At 36.6% G+C, this 25,864-nt stretch overlaps 1 protein-coding gene across 2 annotated transcripts; it reads left to right on the top strand.

The window, feature by feature from the left end:
- Positions 1 to 1,313: 1,313 nt before the first annotated feature.
- LOC109407518 (uncharacterized) lies at positions 1,314 to 25,268 on the top strand. Of its 2 annotated transcripts, none has more exons than XM_019680577.3 (4): positions 1,314 to 3,955; positions 18,443 to 19,967; positions 20,029 to 20,166; positions 23,309 to 23,501. In XM_019680577.3, the coding sequence occupies exons 1-4, from the start codon at positions 1,949 to 1,951 to the stop codon at positions 23,317 to 23,319; spliced, it is 3,681 nt and encodes a 1,226-aa protein (XP_019536122.2). In that variant the 5' UTR covers positions 1,314 to 1,948; the 3' UTR covers positions 23,320 to 23,501. The 2 variants fall into 2 exon arrangements, with proteins under 2 accessions (XP_019536122.2, XP_019536121.2); XM_019680576.3 differs by having other exon boundaries at positions 1,317 to 3,955; positions 20,029 to 20,182; positions 23,309 to 25,268.
- Positions 25,269 to 25,864: the final 596 nt, after the last annotated feature.

Below are 25,864 nucleotides of genomic sequence, written 5' to 3'. Positions count from 1 at the left end.
TTGTAAAATGCGTGTCCAGGAAAAATTAACAATGTTTTGTTGTTGAGACGACTACGCTTTTAGTTGAATTTACTACAATGCATTGTAATTTCAAGCATATTTCAGTTACTTTAACAGATTTTGTTGTCGGTTGCGAATCATAGGTACGGTTAGTAATTTTACTATGAAATCGGTAGTTTTCACTACAAAATTTATTTCAGTGTAACCGTTGCTAACCGCTGTTAACCGAGCGGTATTTATAAGCGGATATAACGACGGTTAGCAAAATGCGATTTTTTTGGTTAGCAAGGGAAATGTCATTCCCCTTGATGTCAACGCTATAACTTAATTATTTTTTAATAGGCATCAGACCTGGCATCAGATCACTTCGTGGTCTTCGACAAAGTTTTTCAGGACCCCCTAGGCTATGTTTTCACATTATTAGTTACATGGTTTTAGAGAAATTCGAGCTTCTCATGAGAGAAATGCAAAAAAAAACTTGGGGCAAGACACTGTGCAAACAAGAATAACTGAGAAATTCTAAGTAACCCTTTTCACCAATGATTGACGAAATTTGTTGAAAAACACCCCTGAAACTGCAAGAAAGGCGAGATATCGGGCAATATTGTTTTGATTTTGCGATGAATCAGGCAACACCCAAGCAAAAACGGGAGCAATCCAGAGGAATTCTGAGCAACTCTGTTAGGGAAAATGTACTCTCCAGCACAGAAGACATTGCATACATTTAGGCGTTTATCGCTTTCCGTCCCCATTTTCAAAATTGATATCAATTCGTGAAAACACGCTTCGTTAAAAGATTCAAGACCTTATTTAGGTTCTACTATGATCGATCTATCGAGCATAAGCCACAAATTGAAAAAATAACCAAAACGTTGTTGTAGAGCAAAATGTTTGAAGGCGGTCTCCTTTGGCCAACTGACGTACCCCACTGGGGTTCCGTATAAATCCGGAACCGGTCATTCAACTTACCCAACCGATGCATTCTATGAAACGGTAGTAATTTCCGAATGTTCAGTCAAGTTTTCATCAAACTCGGGTAAATATTGAAGAAAATAGAGCTAAATGAACACCAATTTTTGAGTGCGCAAAATACGTCAGGAACGCAAAGGTTAACTAAAACGAGCTCGACAATGAAAAAAACTAATTGCCTTTAGCATACCAAAAAGAAAGTTCCCTGGGCATCTTCTATATTTATTATTTGACGTCATATGTTTTGAATTCATTCTACACTAACACCATGAACATCGACGTATACCTTTTGGACAATGAATTGAATATTGACATCTATACAACAGACAGTAACAGACTGTCAACAGATATGGATATTTTAACTTCTACATATAAAACATTCAGTCTCTTTGGAAGTTTTGATCGTATGCATTCATGCACCAGAGGATCGCGTAATATCTCAGTGATAGTTGGTCGAAAAATGAAGTCTACGGACTTCAATACGTGCTAGGATTCAATTTAGCTGGTGCTTGTGACTGAGAATGCATCGAATAATACGTTTTCGCAAGGAGTGTAGCATTTTCCAAGAGGCAATGTTTTGGTGTCAGTATTAATATTCAGAGCCAGAGACCAAAAGAGGGCAAGGCCCGACAATATTGTGTAAAGTGAAGGACGAGTATTAAAACAAATTCAGATGAGCGATTCAGGGGAACCAATATGAAGAAGTTCATGATCATAAGTTGCCAAAAATAACACAAAAATTTCAATACCAAAATGCTGTATGAATAAACCCAGTGATAGCGAAGGTGAAAAATATCTTTGTCTGGTCTCACACACATAGGTGTAAAGGGGCTCTGTCTGTTCCATCGTACGGCATTCAATGACTAACGTAAATATGAAGCACGAAATAATGACATCAGTCGCAAACCTCTTTTGGGCACAGTAGAAAGTGCACAGAAATTTGGAACATGTAGTTACGTTTCGACAGTATTCACCAGCAATGGATCTGATGGGAGAAGTGAAGTGCAATATCGATAAAAGTTTAGAAGGAAACTCTAGGGAAATGGAATGTGAAGCCGAGCCTGAAAAAAATGATCTCAGCCCAGAGAATTCGAAAAAGAGTGACAACTCTCCACTGGATGACCGAATTTCCAGGCCAGATGAAGAGAAGAATGACGGAATAGAGGAGAAAATGCAATATAACAACGGTAGTTTCAATAGTGGAGTAAGTGATAATAGTAATGTAAATAAAAGCATTTCGATGCAGGAAATTGAAAAAAGCCAACGCAGTGTTAGTGAAGATCCGGATGTCCGAAATGCACTTGCATTTACAATTGAGTTCAGTGAAGGGCGTAAAGCGGTTGACATTCAACGGCACGAGAAAATGCTGGAGCGGTTTCAGAACAGACACAAGCGAGGTGTTTCCTTGTCGAAATTAGAAAGTGGCTTAACTCCTCCTACTGGCAAAATGAGGACCCCACAAAGTGTAAATTTACCTAGAAGAAACAGAGCTGACCAATCCGAGATTCAAGATACTGCAGTAAGATTACGTGATAAAAGCCGAGCTTCGAGGGACTCAGTCAACAAGAGACACAGTTGGAGTCCTCGATCAAGTATGATGGAAACAGGTGCTAAAGATATGGCAGCGAAAGCAAACACAAATAAGTTTACCCCAAAGTCATCAGCGTTGCAGATGGCATTCGATCAGCAGAATATTATGAAAGATTCGTGCTCAAGTTCTGAATTCAATGCCGAGAGTCTGGATTCTTCTATAGGTCTTCCCTGTATTGAGCCTCCTTTGGAAAATTTCAAAAAGGAGAATGATGACGACGATAGCGTAAGCGAAGCTGGAACGTACACCTTAGATGGAGATAATTATACTGAGGAACAAAAAGAACGAATGAATATAGATCGCATGCCAGCATTTACTCCAGAATCTACACCAAAACCTTTATTCAAACAAGGAGCTAACAAACCGTATCCCCAGAGGCCAACAAATTTTCAAGACGAATTAGAAATCATTGATTTGGATCGACCATGTTCTGGACCAACAGCAAATGAACGACGAAAAAATAATGTTCTAGAGGTTGTATACTTTCACGAACCATCACCAGTCGCACAAGTTTCAAAACCAAAACTATCATATATAGAAAAACTTAAGTCACGCATGAAAAACATTACTCACAAAGCGAAATCTCCCGACAAACAAATCGTAGCACAGCAGACTAATTCACCAGATCAAGGAACCTTCACTTCTGTAACTACTAGCGGAATATTGAGTGTGAAACCAACACTTGAAAACCATCCTCGAATCCATCGTCGCAATAGTTTAACCAAATCTCACATCGATAGCTCTGAATATGTTCAAGGCGTGGCGAAATTGAATATTCATAAAAATGAAGAAGAAGCAAAAATTCTCAACTGCTATACCGATTCGGAAAAGGCCACTTGTTTGTCGGATTTGAACGTCAACTATGATCATCCAAGACACAAAGCCGACTCTGAAGCTTCGGCCATAGGATCAGCAGTTAGTAAGAAGGATTGGATCCAAGAATGGGCCAAAAATGCACGAGAGTACTCCAAGAAACCAACTTCTGGTAGCGCAGTTAGTACCAACAACCCACAAATGGTTAGAAGTTATGATTTTGAAAATCGGAATCAGTTTGGATACGACTTCGAAATAGATATGACGAAAAGTGATTATTACGATACGAAAAAGTATCAAGAATTTGGAGATAATCTAGACCGTCAACATTTGCATCGAAAGCAGCTAGATCGCCTGTTGAATAACAGCAGCAATAGTGATCCTATGATGAAACAACCTTACGGAACTGATTCCAGTGCACCAAGTTCGGGTGAATTTATAAGACGTGGAAGTATTAGACAATACACGAGTCCAACGGCGGCAAAACCTCCCATGAGCCCGAGTAAAATACCATCCCCAATGGGTTCCATCGGTAGAGCTAGAAGTGTTAGTAGGAACCGCAGTCTGCAAGGAAGTAATTCGGTGAGTAAATGTTATGCAATTTGAAATCTTACTTAGCTTTTGGGATACATTTGATTATGTTTTAGTTTATCTTATAACTATGATTTTTTCAATTAGTTAAGAAAAAGGCAAACGTCGATCAAAACTATACATATGAAAGTCCATCTAAAACGTATTTTCATTGAATCCTAGTTTATATTAATCTTTTTGGACAAAAAATTAAAATTGTTGATATTTTTGTCATTTGTCAACCCCTTCAAACAATCTGTTGTACGTCTTCATTTCAACTATTTTTTCAAAGAATAACCTCGGTAGATCCATCATAGTAGATTCCAAATCTGGCCTTAAATTTCTTAACGAAGTGTGTTTATGCGGACTAGAATCAATTTTGTAAAATGGGACATAAATCTCCATACACCGATAAACGCTTAAAAGTATGCAATGCTTTTGTAATTCAAGTAGTAAAATTTGTTGTGTACAAAATTTGTTTATAAAACATTCAAAAACAACCCAATAAAAGAGAACTCAGCATGAATAGCATCTAATCATATGTTGATGTATGGCTAAAAATATATTTTTACTGAGATATTGATTTTTTTATAGCAGGCACTATTAAAGTTACCCCAAAATGAAAATGTGATTCTCACTCAAATGAAAAATTCAAAACCACCCAAAATATTTAAAATGATCGGATTTTTCAATTGCAGTTGAGTTTTAAAATTTTGAAAAATGTGTTGATTTTACGATTTCATACGAAAGAGCACGTTTTTCTGAGACACTATGATTTTTTTCAGATTTTTAGAACTTTATTTTGATACCTAAAATCAATTTCGAAGAAATTTTTTGAAATCCCCTTTTGACAGCTGGGCAACTGTTTGATCGCTGGGCTACTGTTTGACAGCTCCGCCCAGTACAAAATACGACGAGGGGTGATTCAACAAATCGCTCCCATACAAACTTCAAACTGATTTTTCAATAGGTTCCCGGGTACCAAAATTCATGAAAATTTGGATTTCGGCTCATTTTGGCATGTAGATGCATAATATGGAATTATTTCAACACCGCTTAAGAAGCCAATTGATAACTGATACCCCAGTATTTGTTTGAAAAATATAAACCAGGGAAAAATACTGTTACATGGAAAAATATTAATAAAATATGCTGAAAAACTATCAAAGTTATTCCTTTTAACGGTAAAACAAATCATTCAAATCCATTAAATATGAGTAATATTGTCGTCGCGGTTGAAACCCAAAGTTTCCTCACACCCGACAATCGAATTTTGAAACTTTCTGGGATATGTATTTTGCTCAAATGGCAGCTAATCGTTTGTATATTCAAAGTTTCTGAAACAGTCTGTTGACTTCCTTGGAGGATTTTTTGCAGGAGGCCAGGCATGGAATCCTCCTCAGAGCAAAACAAGAGAACAAAAAATCTGCTCCACGCTCCCGCATTCAAAGCTAGAGCGTTTTCTCTCGTTTTGTTTCAGCTTCCTACTTGTAGCTTATGACTCCCAAAAACGTGCGGATTGATTGCTCAAAAAAGTGCGTTTCCTCAAAATTGAGGTACTTTGTGTACGCCCGGAGTAAAGATGAATATGTTTGTGATAACAAATCATTTATTAACAATTTCACAAGTATTTATATGTGCAATTATGACATACCAACCGATCGGTGAGCTCATACTGCGAACAACGCCATAAAAATAGTTCACCAACTTACCGGGTTCCTCAAAAATGAGGCACAAAAAAGTTACACTTTGTGTTGATTCTTGTGGCTCGAAGTTTCTCTTTGTCTCTCTCCCGTTCTCTCTTTGTGCATCGCTCCCGCACAAACGACTTCGGTAGGAACGCACAATGATAAATAGAGCAAAAACGTTCATTTGAAGCACATTGTGGGAGCAAATAACAAGCCTGCAGGAGGCTAGGGAGAGTTTCTGTAGAATACCCTGAGGAAATTTGTGCAGGAATCCTTTGGGGATAAAAAGAAAAACTTCAAAAAATCTTTGAAGGAATCTTTGATGAAAAAATCCTTGGAGAATCTCTTCAATACATGAAAAAAAACTAAATCGTGACTAAAATTTCTTAAAGGATTCTCGAACGAATTGTGAAAGAGGGTTTGAAAAAATCACCAAAAGAATCTTTGGATGATTTCCAAAAGCAATTATTGGAGGAATTTCTGAAGAAATACCTGCAGGTTTGCTCGAACAAAATCCTAAGAAATTCTTAAAAAGACTTTTAGAACAATCGTTTGAGGCATTGCAAACTGAACGCTTGCAGAAATTTCAAAAATAAAAAAAATGAGGAAATTCCTAAAGGATTCCTCTGGAAAATTTGCTGAAGAGATCATATGGGGTAGCCCTAAAGAAATCGTTTTGGGAAATCTTCAAAAAAAAAAAATGATTAGAGGAGTTCCCGATTGCGCTGGAGCAACTTTTGAAGGAAATCTTGGAGGAATTTGTTAAGAAGTCCTTGAAGTAATTTCTAAATGAATCGTAAAATATATCCAAGAAAGAGTACTTGAAGTAATTCATTTGGAAAGAATGCTTGATGAAATCGTTAAAGAAAATTCTTAGAAGTTTCGAGAAAATTCTTAGAAGTTTCGAGAAAATTCTTAGAAGTTTCGTGAAAATTCTTAAAAATTTCGTGTAGGGAATCCTGCTGGATACCTTGGAAAAGTACCTAAAGCGTTCATTGAAGGAATTCCAGTAGAATTTTTTGGAGAGATTTCTTGGTAAATTCTTGAAAGGATTCTTATCTTTTTTTGGGTTTCTAAAATATTCATTGGAGAAATTCCTGAATCCTTGAAAAGCTTATTGGAAGAATTTCTAAAACATTTTTAGCAAAGTATCCTCTGGAGGAATATCTAAAGATTTTTTTTGAGGAATTTGTGTAAGAATCCTGCGGGAGTAATTATTGAAAGCGTTGAACAAATCCTTGGATGAAAAAAATCCCGAAGGGTTTTTTATACAAAAGAATTGGTAAAATTCCTGTGACAATCATGTACAATATTTCTAATGAAATACTTGGAGAATTGCTTGATGAAACTGTTTTAAGAAGTTCTATGAGAATACTTGAATAAATTCTGAAGAAGTCTTTGCAGAAATCGCAAGAGAATTTATCAATTGAAATACTGAAGAAATATGTGAAAAAAACATCCTGAACGAACTTTGGAAAGAGCTTCTGAAGGCATCTTTGAAGGAATTCCTCTAGAATTTAGATCCGCGGTCATCAAAGTGCGGCCCGCGGGCCGCACGTGATGTCATGTTCTCTATGTTGCCGTAGAATTCCTTGCAATGTTTCTTATGAAAGCTGTTCTACCCCAGAAATGATCAAGAATAACTTGTTGAATGTTTCACAAATCGACCCAGGTGTTGCAATATGAGCAGTTAAAAAAAATGGACCTGAGGATCACTGATTTAGATAGAACTCCTACCTAAAGCAATCCCTAGAAAAATCCATAAAGTAACCTTGAACAAATTCAACAAAATTCATTCGATTGATGAAACCTGCGCAGAAGAGTGTCTAATCTCTTTGTATGTAAGTGTAGGAAGAAACCAAACAACGGTGTTATCTTCTCCAAGGTTTATTTCAGAATGTTTGGCAGTTCTGTCGGTCTTAGTCAGTGCCTACTGTAACGAATGCTGTTTATCTCATTCTCTACACCTACCTAGATCTAACTTATACACTAAGGCCTTTCTTCTAAAGCTCGACCATCCTGACAATCTCGATGTCCTCATCGAGACAGTAATCAATTTAGAATATTTTTTTTGTTCGATGAATTTTCAGGAAACAGATGACGTCCTTTTGAGCGTGTCCAGAAAATGGCGGTATTATCGAAATTTGCTTGAAAACTTTCTCCATGGCAATGGTTCCATGAAACTTCCAGCTCCTACTTTTCCAGCAACGTCTTGTTGTTTTTAAAAGCTTGAAAGTGTGTCGATCAGTATTTTTTGTCTCTTCCACTTCTCTTCAGTGGATTGTTCTCAAAAGCTTCTCCATGGGCGATAATTCCATCCCCTAGAAAGGAATCCGCAGATTTGAATCGGCTTGAAAACTTTTCGTCCCTCAGAATTCTTACACTTACTTCGTATCGAGCGAGATTTCAAATCCCTAGATTGGATTCCCCTTTTTCGATTTCACTTCACTGCATTTTCCAGGAATTCCGAAGACCGTTGGCGATCCCACTTCTGGTGTTGTAGGAAGAAACCAAACAACGGTGTTATCTGCTCCAAGGTTTGTTTCAGAATGTTTGGCAGTTCTGTCAGTCTTAGTCAATGCCTACTGTAGATAATGTTGTGTATTTCATTATCTACGCCTACCTAGATCTAATTTATACACTAAGGCCTATCTACTAAAGTAAAAGTTTGAGATCCTTGAACAAATACTGAAAGAATCTTTTGATAATTTTCAAGATATTTGTTTCAAATTCCCGTTGGAATTCTAGAAGCGATTTCTGAAGAATTCCCGATGATATCCTCTATGGAAGCTTAGCCTTGTATAAATCGGTGGTTCTAGGCATTCTTAAAGAACTCCTCAAGGAATTCTCGGAGAAATTACAGCGCTTTTTGTTTCGTTTCTATTTTTTTAGAGGTGAGCACGAATGATAACAAAAAGTACGGAATCAATCGGAGCCGTAATCGTTTTGTTTTCGAATATAATGAATTTGGGATTGTAACTAAGATTACTAAAGGCACGGTTGCCCTAACGATTTTTTGAAGAAATTTCTGTAGAAATCATTAATTAATACTGGAGAAATACTTGGCTGATCTTCATCTTCTTCTTCTTTATGGCTCGACATTCCCACTGGAACTTGGTCTACTTCTCTTCAACTTAGTGTTCTTTGAGCACTTCCACAGTTATTAATTGAAGGGCTTTCTTTGCCTGCCATCGCATGAATTTGAATATTGTGAGGCGAGAACAATGATACACTATGCCCAGGGAATCAAGAAAATTTTCCCGACCGAAACGGGAATCCGGTCCGCCGTCTCCGGATTGGCGGTCCATAGCCTTAAGGGGGAAATGAATTTGGATTTTCTAACACATGCTTGCTAAATTTTCTCACATGTGTGAATTTTTAATTGAAGATAAAGAAATACTCGAATTTTCACCATTATCTGGTATCGAGTTATTTTAAAATTTGCTTCAACGCTTGCTCAGGACACTTACCTTTTCATTGGGACCAAGAAACACAACATTTTCACAATATTTCACTGCAAAACTGCTATTTCCAAATTCCCCCCCAATGCACACCAGCTCGCACCATTTCACTAGCACTATCTTACCGGGAACAGTCTCACTTTTTAATTGCCTCTCGAAACGTAATTGCTTCCATAATCGAAGTGTAAAATGTTTCACCGGCTTCACAAATAGAATAATATTCACTATATCACGAAAAAGTTCGCGGCGTTAGCCACACAATCACGAAAACTGCACAAAATAGTTTTTCACTTTCCAACCGGCGCGGTATTTACTTCCATGTAGTGCACATACATGGTCTGGCTTTTCTTGATTTGTTGTTTCTTTTATTCTCCCATTGCCTATGCGTGCATATTTCTCGCGTCATATGCACAGCGTGATAAACAAGTTGAAGATGGGAAAGAGACAAATGAAATGCACTAACGAACCTGCGTCATCTGCACATCCGCGTGCAGGAGTATTTGTTTACTCTCGGTTGAGTCAGTTGGCGCTTTCACCAATACATACAAATTGTGAGTTGAACCTTAACCACTAGGCTAACAGGAAACCCCCATACTTGGCTGATATGCTACATGGAATGATTTTTTAATAGGTTTCTCAAAAGAAATTTGAAGGAGTTGTGTGTGTGTGTATGTATAATCCATCGCCCACTGACCGGCAGTGCTTTTATGGAAGAAAAATAAATATCTGCGTCTATTTTCTGACGCCATAGACGCAAACATTTTTAGTCCTGGAAATGGAAGGTGATAGCTCTACTGCACATCCAACGACCCATTTCAAGTATGCCTGGACTTCCACGTGCATCTTGAGGTCGTTTTCTGATACAGTAAGCCCCGCATTGATGCATCCGGATATCAATTGGATATCTGAAATGCATTAACACTTCCTGAATCAAAAATTTGCATTTTTGTTTCTTGCACGTATTTGATATGATAAATATCCCATGTAGGAATAAAATGACGATTTTTAATTGGAATGGTCTCACCAAGTTCTTCATAGTCTGCCGACATATACACTCAGTAGCAAAAAAAAGCCGAGCTGAATTTTTCTCCCAAAATTCGTCATGTTCAATCTGCTGCAACTTTGACAATTATCAATATTTTTGGCTGAAAATTTTACCACTTCATCATCAATATACACCAAAACCTTGTTTTACGTCCACTATTGGCTAAGCGAAATAAAATTCTACTGCCAAAATAATAATCAAAATAAACATTTTTATATTTTTGTGCACTTCTCCTAATCACAGAGATGTTTTAAAAAATATAAAAATGTTGAGTTTGCTCATTGTCTTGGCGGTAGATTTTTTCGTCACTTAACCAAGCATGGACGTAAAAAAAGGACGAGGTGTATTGATAATGTATGGTCACAATTTCACATTGATTGAAATTATATATTTTGAGTTATAGTTATAATTTATATGAAAAAATCCAGTTTTGGACATACTTTTTTCAAAAATCCGTATTTCAGTGAAAAATTTAAGCAGCTTCATGAAAATTTCACTGCAGCGTCAGTAAGTATAGGAAATGTTGTGGTCATAATTTGAAATGCTTTCATCCAGCGGTTTGGGCCACAGAAATTGTCAATGTTTAAGTACCATTGTGGGTGCCTACAGTTTTCACTCCATATTGACCATGCTGAAACACCGGTGCAGAAAAAAAGCCGAGGTCAATTCGTTCCATTGATGTTTAGATCTAAGTTTCAACAAACAATCCATCTTATATGACAATTTTGTATAAATTTGCGTGTGGTCTGCTAGTTATCTATGACATTCTACACGTTACACATAGTGCGTTACGCGTTACACGTAATGCGTTACAAACATACATATCTGGAGCTCGATTTGAATAGGTCGTATGTGCTTTCGTCGATATAAAATTCGATCAGTTGGATTCGCTTCTCATAGCGGAAACTGTTGAAATTTAACAAAATTAATACATACAAACGATTCCTTACAAAACAGGCTTTCGGTTTTATCATTATAAGCCACCGAAATATCATTACTATTACTACTATTACTAAAATAAACTGATCGAATTTTATTTCGACGAAAGCACATACGACCTATTCAAATCGAGCTCCAGATATGTTGAAGAATATACAAGTAGTTTGTATAATTTACAATTTTTGGCTACTGTAAAAACCTTATCATAAGCAGGCATGGAATCCTCCTCAGAGCAAAACAAGAGAACAAAAAATCTGCTCCACGCTCCCGCATTCAAAGCTAGAGCGTTTTCTCTCGTTTTGTTTCAGCTTCCTACTTGTAGCTTATGACTCCCAAAAACGTGCGGATTGATTGCTCAAAAAAGTGCGTTTCCTCAAAATTGAGGTACTTTGTGTACGCCCGGAGTAAAGATGAATATGTTTGTGATAACAAATCATTTATTAACAATTTCACAAGTATTTATATGTGCAATTATGACATACCAACCGATCGGTGAGCTCATACTGCGAACAACGCCATAAAAATAGTTCACCAACTTACCGGGTTCCTCAAAAATGAGGCACAAAAAAGTTACACTTTGTGTTGATTCTAGTGGCTCGAAGTTTCTCTTTGTCTCTCTCCCGTTCTCTCTTTGTGCATCGCTCCCGCACAAACGACTTCGGTAGGAACGCACAATGATAAATAGAGCAAAAACGTTCATTTGAAGCACATTGTGGGAGCAAATAACAAGCCTGATCATAAGCAAACATGTGACGTCACATGCCTTACCATATCATACTTTGTTGTTCTAAATTATACCCCTCAACTTATTTGCTTATAATAATGTTTTTACAGTAACAAAATTTGTGAATTATACAAACTACTTGTATATTCACTAACATATGTATGTTTGTAACGCATTACGTGTAACGCGTAACGCGCTATGTGTTACGTGTAGAATGTCATAGATAACTAGCAGACCACACGAAAATTTAAGAAAAATGGTCTCACAAGATGGATTGTTTGTTAAAACTTAGATTAGATCTGAACATTAATGGAACGAATTGACCTCGGCTTTTTTCTGCACCGGTGTTTCAGCATGGTCAATATGGAGTGAAAACTGTAGGCACCCACATTGGTACTTCAACTTTGACGATTTCTGTTGCCCAAACCGCTGGATAAATACATTTCAAATTTTGACCACAACATTTCCTATATTTACTGACGCTGCAATAAAAATTTCATGAAGCTACTTAAATTTTTCACTGAAATATGGATTTTTGAAAAAAGTATGTCCAAAACTGAATTTTTCATATAAATTGTTATAACTCAAAATATATAATTTCAATCAATGTGAAATTTTGACCATACATTATCAATATATTGATGATGAAGTGGTAAAATTTTCAGCCAAAAATATTGATAATTGCCAAAGTTGCAGCAGATTGAACATGACGAATTTTGGGAGAAAAATTGAGCTCGGCTTTGCTACTGAGTGTAGTTGTACTCTCATTTCTCCAACAGTGCAGCAACGACCGAAATATGATTGCTTTCATTATCGCGTACATTTAAAACGTAGTGAAGTAATCAACCGAGCCATCAGTTACTGGCATCACACCGAGACTCGCGGATGGTATTTACTATACTATGCTGAAGAATTGGTGGCATAATCCCGGCCAAACCACCAGCGAAATCGTCGGAAAAAAATCGTTATGAGAACGCGCAAAAAAAAAAAAAATGACAAACGGTTAAAGTAGACATCCGTTCGAGGCAACGCCTATTTTCCTACACTCTCGAAAGAAATTTGAAGGAGTTCAGTCAAAATTCGCAATAGAATTTGTTTGAAGAGTTCCTAAAAGAATGCTAGCAAAATTTCCTGAAATAATCTTTGTGGAAACTTCTAGAGTAGATGGATTTTAAAGAATTCTCTGGAGGCATTCTAAAAGGTTTTAACGAACGAATTCCTATAGATTTACTTAGAGGTACTTCAGTAGGAACCCTTGGAGAAATTCTTGAATTATTATTCAATGGATTCTTTGAAAATTTCCTGGAGTAATACTTGAATGAATATCTAAGTAAAACCTTAGAGAAACTCTGAAGAATCCTTGGAGAAATTTCTGGGAGAAATCGTTGCGGTAATTCTTGGAGAAATAGAATTTCTGAAGGAATTTCTGGTAAAATTAATTGTTTACCCGTACTTGTTTTAAATCATTGAGTTTTAATCATATCGACTATTTACAAATAAAACGCCTGAAAACTGTGGAAAGTGAGCAGTTTCACCCGAAATCTTGATGTGACATGTAAAATCATTCAATAACCCTTGAGTAAGATGATGGTCATTTTCCAAATATTGTTTAGGCATAGAGTTATATTTACAAATAAAAATATGATGTTGAACCTGGGCGTGTTAGTGGAATACCTGTAAGTAAAAACAAAATCGGTTGAAGTACTGTTTTATTTTAATTCCACTAAAAATTTTCATCCTTTCCGGGTAGATGGGAATATCTAAATCATATCTCAAATCGAATAATTTTTGCTGGCATAGCTCGATGTGATTTCAATGTGTTATTTTTAAATTTAATGAATGTTGCACGAATAGCTTAACATACACCCATAGAGTTGGCTCAATGTTTTGTGCCCCTTTCTGAGCTGTGAAAATGAAGTATCCCATGATATTCACAACAATGAGCCACAGTTGAGTGGTAAGCATCGCCGCCTGTGAATCCGAAAGTCTAGGTTCTGAATATTGGTATTATTTTTTTATTTAAAAAAAAAGGTCGACAAATCTTGTCTGATATTTTTTTTATCTGTATTAACGAGATTTTTAGCCCTAGGCTAGTTCATCTCGGGACCCACACTTTACTTCCCTTCCGAAGGAAGAACCCACATTTTGTGAGTTTGTTGGGAGTGGGATTCGATCCCAGGTCCTCGGCGTGATAGTCAAGTGTTCTAACCATTACACAGGTCCGCTCCTTGTCTGATATTGTTTTGATCTTGTAATATCTGAACGAGCTATATTGAGCAATTCAACTTACTAGATTTTGCTATTATTTATGACAGGCCTGCCCAAGCTTTTTCGGCCGCGGGCCACTGGTGAAACTGCATACCAGTCGACAGGCCAGAAATAAAAATTCGTTAATAATACATTATTTTTTATCTTTTCTGAGCATGGCTAGATAATAGAAATGAACTTTCTTGCAGTTTAATGTTTCTAATGAAATTTGAAAGGTTTTTTGATTTCTTGCAGAATATTGGCGCTTGACAAAGTATATAGGAAGTTTCAATAACATGTTTCAATGTAGTATCAGACAGAGCTATTGAATGGCACAGAAAAATCTCTGAAAGCTTCAAAAATTGTGATTAAATGTTTCATGTTTTTCCTAAATTAAGTTTATGACCTAATCTTTCTATTTTGTTTTACAGTCTCATCAAGCGAATTTTACATTACACATTATTTTATTGTTAAGATTTTTTTTATCTTTATTATCGAGACTTTCAGCCCGAGGCTGGTCCGTCTCCAATTGTTAAGAATCTTTTACTTTACACTCAAACCAAATGCTTGCATATTTTAAAATCTTTTAAAAATTTTACAAAATATACTCTAAAAAGTAATTTTATTTTTTAAAATTAATCAAATACATTTCCATTGAACAAGGAAAATATTCAGAATAATAATATCTCGGGCTAAATTCTATCATTTTTGTCCAGTCGTGCCGCGGGCCGCACAAAATGTCCTCGCGGGCCGGATCCGGCCCGCGGGCCGTACGTTGGGCAGCCCTGATTTATGATCTTTTCCCTCTTATATCATCAAACCAATATCAGTTTTTATTCTGTAGTAATTCAATTAGTAATATTGAATATGCTGTTCATTAGATTTTCCCCCTACTGGGGTAGTATAAGTTCCACACAGTTACAAGCTCGCGATAGGATATGGATGGATCAAATTCAGGCTCCACCACCCTAAAAACAACCACCAGTATACTACATCAGAGTTAAAAAAAAAAAATATTTTCAATGAGCCTACATTCAAAGTGAATTTTGAAGATTCTAAGCTGAGGGATCAAAATCAAATTTAGACCGTAACCTCCGATTATACATGCAATCACCACAAAACTTGTGTATAGTAGTTAATTAGAACACTAACTATCTGCTTTATTTGTTCATTAAGTCGGAATGTGCGTCTGTTAACAGAAATTGGACATTTTCCAACGTGCTTGAAAATATTCATGACAGAGGATTGAATGAAACAAGAGAGGCATACAACTGACAATGAATGAGGCCAAACACGAATGAAAAAATGAGAGTGTCAATCTTCACTTTGCTGCCCATGTTCGCATAATCGACGTAACCACCATTGTCAAAGTCAGCATACACAAGCTTATATGTAACGCATGTTCATATTTCTGACCAGTTTTATTAAGTAGAATGCAAGATTCAACCGTTAGTTAGATGACAACGTGGAAAAAATCTTGAACTTGATATTGTTCATTGTCAACATTGCAAATGTGTGTTGAAAACTACAGTGGCGCTTACGTCGACTATGCGAATATGGGCAGATTGGATCTTCGCCAATCAGTAGGTCGGCTTCTGAAGAGGGCAATGACCGAAGAACGAGGTCATGAACTTCGAGGTCGCCGATGACTCCATGATCAGAGACTTGCCTAGAGTTCGTTTACTACGACAGTTGGTTTTTGCAACGATCCAAACTTAAGAGTTTGAAGCCGGAAGAATCCAAGAAGTTGAAGTGATAGTTGTAGTTCTTTCTGAGTAAGTTGGTAGAGTGGACAGATCGTGTGACTACAGACGTTTCATACGAAAAGTGTCCGACTTAGCGACTAAGTCGTCCAACATAAGTGCGAACACTTTCAGCACAGACTTTGTGCTTTCATCGAGCGAACGTCTATTGTACACAATATTTTCGAAATTATTTTTTTTTCAAGCATACATTCCATTTCAAAAATTAAAAAAAGTTTGGAAGATAATGCTTTACTTATTCTTATAACAGACACACTAAAACAGAGTGCGATTGAAATCATTGTCACAAAAGTATAATCGCCCAATGCTAATTACGCTGTATTTCGCAAACCCACTGAGTAGATGGCGGTAGGAGCTAAAACGATGCGAGCGCAATGAGCGAGAGATTTGCAAACTACAGAATATTTGAACAGTCCGTTAGAAAGGGTAACGATGGGAAGTGGGCAGAGTGAGACGTCTGTTTGTCTGTGCTGAAACGCTCTTGAAAGTTTATCTTTTGCTGCTCCGAAAATAATATAATTCCACTCCACTTTATGATAAATGAATGAATATAATATAATAATATAATGTATTTTAAGTATTTTTGAGTGATATACAAATTGTATCATTGATAAATATAGCATTCCAGCTTTAATTGATTTGTGCACATAAATACGAATGATTATGCGTACCTACTGAAAACTTATGATTGTTTACCATGTTATATCATTGAGCAACGCAATCGGCGTGTACAGTTCCGAAGCAAACAAAAATAAACATGAACGTATTGATATTTTGATGCACTGAAGATCAGCTGGCAACGAAATTTTCTTTGGCAGAAATCATCTTCAAAGCCGATTCACCATAACAACAGTAATAACGATAAACCAAATATTTTATTCGCTCGTTCATTGCCATCAGCTACCCGCAGTTGAACTAGTAGGTAGACGGCAGCTTCGTCAGGTCTACACTCCACGGTCATTTGCCACGGTCGAGTTTTCACTTTCCTTTTGATCGTCTGGCTATGATTGTGATGTGATCTGCTGATAGTGTGTAGTGTGATTATATGTTGTTGGAGGTTTACGCTTGTGAAAAACAAACGGCTACCAAATATTATCAACGACCAAGAAGGAATTATTAGCGACATCAGACTTTTACTTTATCAGTTCTTATCATAAAGTACCGCGAACCTTGGTCAAATTAATCAGCGAGGGTTCAAATTTATCTTCTGGATACAAAATTGCAATTCCACACAAGACACTTATAATTTAGAAGTTTTAAATGTTATCCCTGAAAATTTAATTCCAAAGGTAATTGCCTACTTTCAGGCGTTTAGGTGGAAATTTCAAAATTTTATTTTGGTTTTTAACTGTCGAATTCACTATAGTTGTTAGAGGTTCTATATTTTATAGGGCCCACATAGCCACAGCTGTAAAGGCGTGGGTATCCAGCATGACCATGCTGAGGGTGACGGGTTCGAATTCCGATGTCCTGACACAGCTGTTTGTGCAAAGTTACAAAATTATGATTCGTACAACACTTGTCGTAATCTGTCATAATTATTCAATGAGGCTTGCCCGGTGCGATGTTTTATTTTGCAACTCGTCAATAACAACTAGGGTAAAAGCTCCCTTAGTGGAGGTAGTACCAATAGTGGTGGTAGTGGCAATTAAGCACTATTTCGACCAAAAAGCTTACAAATCGCACTTTTAATAAATGTATCATACCTAATCGATAACATTAATTCAGTTTTGCGTGCAGGATTTGACGAAAAAGCTATTTTAAACAATTATTTTCCTTAATTTTTTTGCTCCTTTGCACCTATAGTGGTGGTAGTGTTCCTATAGTGGTGGGTCCCATAAGAATTCAATGGGATGCGCCACTATAGGAACCAATGTTAAATTTTACCTCCATTATAGGAACCGTGTACCTATAGTTGGTGCAAGTAATTTATTAACAAAAACTGAAATAAACAATGGTTTTTACATTTTTCTTAGCAAATTTAAGTGATAAACTACCGATTAACGTTTTCAGATTTTTTATTTTGTGGTATTATCAATTTTATTCAATTATTTTACTACAAGGAGCTACTAATAGCACCACTATTGGTACATTTACCCTATGGTTATGGTTATGTTTGATGATAAATGGTCAATAAGTTGTGAAGTAAAGAATGAAAGTTAAATTAAAATACATTGTTGTGGGCACGTGAATTGTACACCAACGCGTTGACGTCCAAAAAAACTAGTAGTTAGTTTATTAGTTTATTTTGTATACAGTTATGGCACAATCATGGGACACCCACAATTATGGGTCAATTCTATTAAAATAGCATGGTGAACTGGCTGACTAATTGTGACAGAGTGACCCATAATTCTGCAGTGACTGTATTTGCCATGATTTCTCAAAATAAAAAGACCGTCTATGCTTCAAAATAGCGCGTACATTGTAAACTATCTGTCGATAAACTTCTTATAACCATTTCAATTAGTAATTGATCTACCTGAGATCTCCAACAGTTGGTCTATAGATTACAAATGAAAAAGATATGCTGATTTCAGCGCATATCGTCATAATTACCTAAACAACGAATTTAATAATTTTAGCATCTGGTATCAATGATATATTTTTTTTCTTCTTAAATTGCTTTCAGGACCTTTCAACGAATGAAACTGAAATGTATCTTCAAAAAACAGCTGCAGCAATATCTACTCTTCAAAATCTCCAAAGGCGTAACTCGTTACGCAATTCGTCTCGACAAAACTCATCACATTCAAGCCCTCTTAGTCCCGCTTCCCGGCGTATGTCTCCGAAGATTTCCCCGATGAACTCTCTGCAGTCCCCCGTGCATTCACCTCATCGGGATAAGATACTCCATGCTGATGGGGGTCAACCATATTTACCACATCACCAACAGATACTTACCCTTAAGCAACAGCAAAATCTGTTGAATCACAAACGAAACCTATCCCTCGACGGCACGGAATCTTATGCAAACGCATTAGCTGCGTTAGGGTATGGAAATCAAATGTCGAATAGTCTGAATTCGGAGAACATGAACGCAATATTAGATTTAAGGAAGCAGCACACTCGACACAACTCCTTTGAGGGAATGTCGTCTCTTCCTCCGAAACCTGTGAAATGTTTTCAGAACTTTGATCAAAGGACTGCTTACTACTGCGCAAAAGACCAGAATGAGGGTATGCCGAGAAATGATATGGCTGATTATGATGACGATGAAAAACTGATTGTGATTACTTCAGCTGTAAAGGACATGTCCTTGGGCGCAAAGAAACAAAGTGCAGTATTGATTAAACAGCAACCATCGTCATCATTCAGTGGGAAAGCTAGTGGAGCACAAATGAGATCAACAGGTAGCCAACCTGTAAACAAACCATATAATCCCAAACCGGTGCCAACTCAGATATCATCACCCATCAAACGATCAAGTTCGTTTTCTGTTAAGGCAATGAAGCCAAGCACACCAACGTTAACGCCCAAATTAGGTTCAAAAGCAGCAACAGGTGGTTCACGAATCCAAAAATCAGCCAGCAGCACTAGTTTCAAAAAGATGGTTGCCAATTATAACGACGAGGATGAGTTCTACATCAACGACGATGATGACCTTGAACTGGGTCCGGAGTATTCATCTAGCTCAGAAATCAGCGACAAGGACGAGGAAGCTGCTGAAGTCGACAAAGAACCCATCACTAACACCAAATACAACAAAACCTTCCTCATGCGCATGGAACAAAATAAAAAGATTGCAGCTGGAGTCAAACATGGTGTCGCAGCCTGTCCAAACACACCTGAACTACCCCGCAGAACACTTCAGGTTAAAGGAAATACTCGTGATCGTGCATCAATGCCCAGAGATTCTAGTCTAAATCGAATGAAACAAGATATGGGTGCATCTCGCAAATCGATGGGTAGAGAATCGGTTCCGAAAGAACCAACAGGTGGTAAGCAAAAAGTTCAGCCAAAGTATTTGGATATATCAAAGTATAAGAATCCTTCCGCGGGGAACTTTTTGAAGAAAGATGAATCTAAAAGTTATTTGCTTAAACCGGAGGTTAAGAAGAGTCCTAGTAGCGCTTCGGTAGCTATGAACAGAGCTGAACCTAGCAGAATGAGTACCAGGAGTATTAAATCAGCAGGAGCAAAACCAACTGCATCTAGTAATGAACGATGAAAAATATCATTCGTGAAAATTATAACCACATATTATTTATGTTTTAGATCAAAAAGTTACCAAGGAGCAAGAACTGGAGATGTGGCGCCGGCGTGCCAGCTATGATCCGATGAAGGCTGCCATGGAAGGCAAGAAAAAGCAAGAGGAGGCCCGTCGTCACGTTCAAAACCAAGCAGAACGAACAAGTAAATCGTGTGAAAGGTTTGCTCGTTGTGCTTTTATCGCTTATTGTATTACACACACACACACACATTTAAAATCATCTGCCCTCAAAATTTTAAGCAAAAATGGTGAATGTAAATAACAATGATTGTAATCCAGTCTAAATTATCCATGGCCATTCTATGTTTCACCAGCTATCTAAAACACACCTCATAACTGCTGGCATTGCACGCTCTGAATCTTTGCTCACTATTTGCTTCATCTATATTCCGTATGTACTTAGCTGATTTCATATAGATTGAATTATAAAATACTACAGAAGTATTGCGGGTTTTATGAACAGCTCTATGATGCTTTAAAAACAAAAGATTAGAATCACAGTAACCCTACCAGTTTATTAAGGAGAAACTTCAAAAAATACAAATATGGCCGTCACAATGGCCGACTTGGACCCCTACTCACGTTTTCAAGAGAACCAATCTTAGAAATCCGTAAACAAATGCGCTCGATTTGGAAAAGTAGCCTCTTTTTGCAAGTGAGCAAAGCCAGGATAAACAAGTGCAGCTCGATGCATCGTTCATCAGATTTGTGCCTCTAAAGTTTTCATGCAAAATTGCAATGGGATTTCTTGATGTTTCACCTTAAAGGGTTACATACCTTGAGGGTAATAAAAAATCAAAGTTTTTTTATTGCATAATCTAAAAAGTATACTAGACAATGCACATTCCAAACTTCATAACGTTTGAAGTACTAGAACGAAAGTAACAACCCATTGTAGCGTGCCCGCTCCCTAGGGACAACGCATAGCGTTAAAACTTCAATAGGAAGCAATCAGTAAAGTACTAGATTGAAAGTAGTGAGCTGGATTTTTGTATGGTGAGATGATCAATTCTCAGTTTCCGCAATGAAATGGTGTAAACAGCGTGGGTTATATGATTTCTTGCCTAATTTGATGCTGTTTGAGTAAAACTTTGGGTAACTGTGTTGTTGAAGTTGCATGAAATAAATAATACAACAACACAGCTACCCAAAGTTTTGCTCAAACAGCATCAAATTAGGCAAGAAATCATATAACCCACGCTGTTTACACCATTTCATTGCGGAAACTGAGAATTGATCATCTCACCATACAAAAATCCAGCTCACTACTTTCAATCTAGTACTTCACTGATTGCTTCCTATTATCCCGAAATTGTGTTTTTAAAAAGTGCTGTTACGGTGGTTATATTCAAGTAAACTTTTCAGTACCGCGATATTTGCAATACGAGCAATTGAAAAACACGTTGTAAGTCGCCAACTCTTGTAGAAATTTCATTCATAAAATCGGTTTGCTAAATGATAAACAGACTTTTACGCACATTCAACAACTTCGTAGTCGCGAATTCATAGGTTTAAATGAAAAAACAGTCAATAGTCCATCTCACGAGCCAATTTTATGTGTATGTATATATTTCAACTTCCACTGTCCGGCAGTGGTGTTATGGAAGAAAAACGTCTGCAGTTGGCTGTATGATTTTATTGAATTTCATACTTAGCCCGGTGGTTGAAATGTGATAGCTCTGTTGAGATCCAGTGACTCGTTTCAGAATGCCTGGTTACTTACGTCCATTCCAAAGTCACTTTTACTTACTGCAGCTTACAAAAAGCCGAGCTTGTGTGCATTACCGTTATCAAATGGATGCAGATATTTCAAACAAATTTCCTGTTTTAAAGAGAATCTTTGAAACTGACACGTATTTAGTTGAATTTATTATGAAGTAATGATCTGAACAATATTACCAAAATCCATCCAAGGTAGCGCTGCCATCATCATAGAAACGTCTGTACAATCGCTGTCAGGTTTACTTCTTGTCTCGCTTCCCCATCGCACTGTCTATCATCGTTGGAACAAACGTCGCCTCGTCACTCACAAAATTCTAAATATGGCGATGCATGTGAGCATCACGCCACAACCACTTTAAAACCAAAAAAAAAAAAACACCGGATAGAATAATGCGGATTGGCTCAATTTGCGAGCCCCGATCGGCGAGCAGCGGTATTCAATCACGAATAAATTATTGAAACACCTCCGGATGGTGTGACTCTACCAGCTTTTCGATCAACGCGGAACACAATCTTTCACAAATTCACAATTCTTCACAACATCAATAAAGTATCTTACTCATCAAAATTAACACAGAAGAAACACTCTTTCACACGCGGAAGAACCAACCGGATGGCGTAGCACCGGCCTAAATCGTCAGCGGAATCGTGAAAAAAAGCTGCTGAACTCGAAAGAAATGTGACGAGCAGCTGAAAACACGTCTACACGTGGCAACGCCTACCGCGCTTTTACCATTCCCATTTCACGAGCCGATTTTATGAATGAAAAATTGGCAGGGGTTGACGTACTAACACGTGATGTTCCATATCAATATCAACACGGTTGTCGGGGGTTGGCGGTACTGGTTTTCAGTAGTTAAATCAGAAAGATCTTCCAAATGTGGTCATGACTTTTCCGCGGATCACTGATGGAATGCGCTGGCTATCTTCTGTAGCACTCACGAAATCACTAGCTTTCCCTACTATCAATTGCGTTGCACCGGACGAACCATCAGCGGAAAAGAACTCTAATCACAAAAAATCATTAGAATTTGTAAGAAATTAACAACCCGGAAGGAAGGCGTATTGCAATCAGGATTTTTGTGAGTTCGTCATCTGAGTTGAATACGAAAACGTGACAGCTCAATTCAAAACGCAGCTGCCTAGACGCACAGCCTGCTACGCGATCCATTCGTACTCGTACGTGGCGTCCTAAAAAGTAGAAGGATATCGAAATTTAGTCATTTTTATCATATGATATAACTTTCAATTTCAAGTGTAAAATTGTCTTCATTAAATTTCCAATATACTATTACAGTATTTACCTATGCTACAATTTTATAACTTTAAATTTGAATTGCTGAAATTTTGAGGGTGATCGATTAAAATTGGACAAATGCTATAAACATATCAAATTTTTGCTTAAGGGGTTCTTCGGAATTCGGATTAGGCTGAAGAGTTTTTGAACCAGGTAACGCAGTACATATACGTTTTCAATGACGATTTTTGATGATTTGTGTGTAATAATGTAAGATCGTTTAACGTTTTTATTGTAACTTTACAATATTATTTTCCTTTTTACAGCTCCGTATTGAGGTCTCAATCCTGCCATAGCGGCGTAGGAGTTGGAACAGGTCGTTTGTACTCCAGCAATATAAGTAACAATACGAATTCGAATATAAAAGGAATTTACGATCAAACCGATAATAACAGCAACAGCAGTCAACCGAGCAATCATTGGACGCTAACTTCTACTGAATCCAGTGACGATTTCGATGATGAATACAACAATTAAGTGGACGTTTTCTTTATAAGTGGATTTTGTTTTTTAAAATCTAATGACTGCACAATAAGAGTTGAATAATGTATTCACTGAATGCTTAAAAGTGTTCTGATGGAGAATGTGTCAAGTGAATATACGGTTCATTTCTTGTCCTCAATATGGTGCAATATTACCGTAAACGAAAATATGAGGACTTTTCGTATTATTTGACCAGAACTGTATTTCATTTGGCGCACTATCCTGAAAACACTTTGAATAAAAAAAAACATATTTCACCATATATAACACATGCATTTTGGTCGAGTGTTGTTTATGAAGGTGAAATATTTTATTTTATCCAGCATTCTAGGCAGCTTATATTTCTTTCCAACTGTAACAAATACATAACATACTATAGAATCGTAGACGAACAAAAAAAACTAGCGAGATCAAATCGTTACATGCAATATCCCTTAGAAGGTATGCTTGAATGTGTTGACATACATGAAATGAGCTTCTTATCATTATATTTGTTTACTTGATTGTCGATTTGTATGCTTAAAGCAAAATTCAACCGCCTTATTATCAGCCTCTCTTACTAGGTTAATTTTTGAATTTTGCCGGCGTATCTTTCCATTGATACTGTTGAGATCTGTTAACTAACTACGTTGCTGTCCGACTATGAAATGTAACTTTTGCGAACGAGCTATATTCAATGTGACTGTACTTTCTTTGTTAACGTGGACATTGTCTAATGTGATTAAAATGACGTATTAAATACCCTCATGTTATAAACTCTATTGTTAAAATTCATTTCTTTTTATTTACTGCATCTTAAAATCAAAACACATGTATCCTAGTGTCGCACCGAATGAATCGAATAAAACGTGAAAGTGAATATGGAAGTTGAGAAAAATGAACTGAAATAGTTACATTGTAGTTGATTAGGATTTATTTGAAATTGTAGCATCACGGCCCTCCATTAGATTGTGAACAAAAAAAGGATTAAGTTTTATGTAGCTTAATATGGCGGTACCAATACTTCGAAAGGGCATAACTACTTTTACGACAAGAGCATCTCATATCACTGGCTAAAAAGTGTTCGAATTTAAAAGGGAATTTACGAAATATGCGTTTCTTAAAGCCAAATCCTCTATTTGTTAGGTTCGTTTTGAATGGATTTACTTTTGTGGTGTTAGATTTGCAACATAACACCAATGTTTTTTTTATTATTATTCAAACCTACTGTGAGTTTAGTTGGGAAATACAAAAATTTCTAAGTAATTTATATATTTAAAAAATATTCAAATTTCTAAAAATCTCAGTTTGCTTTTGCATTGTTAAATGAATCCTTGATTTATTTTGTCTTTCCTCCATGTCACTTACTGAAAAGTTTGAGTGATATGTTCCAATTTTCATACAAAATTTCAAGATAAATAATAGCTGCAAGTGAAATGACTGTGCTACTTGCATCTTATAGGGCCATTGGTAAATGAGAAATTTTAAAATTTATTATGCAAATTTTTCAGATGGAGTGTTACAAACATCTACCAAGTATTTTTCGACATAAAAAACGCATAGGAGCTATCAATTAAATTCATCCGGATCACTATTAAAACCGCATATGAACGAATACTCCACCACGATGATATGAGCTGTTCTTGCACTATGACCCATTTGATTTGTTTTTTCATTGTAATTTGTCATTAGCTAACAATTTTACATGGATCATTTAACGATAAGGTGTTTATAGTTCTGTGAAATAAAGTTATTTTACTACAAGACTAGACAATTATGTTGCATCCGAAATGACCCGATTTAATAAAAAAGAAACTAATACGAATTGCTAGTACCCTGAATAGGATATTGACGATTTCAGCTACTCTAATTTCAGTAAAAGTTCAATTTGTCGAATTATACCCTGCACACTTGATTTTGAATACCGTATGTTTTTTTTTTCATTTTCGATATATGGAATTGATTAACGCAACGCAAATTTTTATCCAACTACGAATCCTTAAATATTACGAAGTTTGATTAACTGGTAAATTTTAAACGATATTATAACAGTCGATTAACAGTTTCTGGAAATAACTAAAACTCAACGGTCGTTCAGTCTTCAGTGTTTCGATGATTGGATTCATTTAATGTCGATTTGATTGAATAATCTTCTATTTTCAACTTTAAAGGCAAACAAAACTTACTTCTGAGTAATACATTGTGATGATTTGACTAGAATCAGAAACATTTTAAGAGCTTTTCATTAGTATATGTATGAGTATATTTGCTCGTTTTAGGTTTAATATCTACCCCACAGTGGATAAGGTTTGGATTGATGATTGTATGTGTTTATCAGGGATTTTTCTAAATAGAGCAAT

Source organism: Aedes albopictus, chromosome 3, assembly GCF_035046485.1.
Source record: "Aedes albopictus strain Foshan chromosome 3, AalbF5, whole genome shotgun sequence".
Lineage (NCBI taxonomy): Eukaryota > Metazoa > Arthropoda > Insecta > Diptera > Culicidae > Aedes > Aedes albopictus.
This window is presented reverse-complemented; position numbering and strand designations above follow the sequence as displayed.

What these genes read in the sequence shown, in the direction of transcription:
- LOC109407518 (XM_019680576.3), top strand. Translation starts at nt 1,949, where the DNA reads ATGGATCTGATGGGAGAAGTGAAGTGCAATATCGATAAAAGTTTAGAA. An exon ending in AGCAAAACCAACTGCATCTA is followed by an intron (nt 19,968 to 20,028) that starts GTAATGAACGAT and finishes TTTATGTTTTAG; the next exon opens with ATCAAAAAGTTACCAAGGAG. An exon ending in ACAAGTAAATCGTGTGAAAG is followed by an intron (nt 20,183 to 23,308) that starts GTTTGCTCGTTG and finishes TCCTTTTTACAG; the next exon opens with CTCCGTATTGAGGTCTCAAT.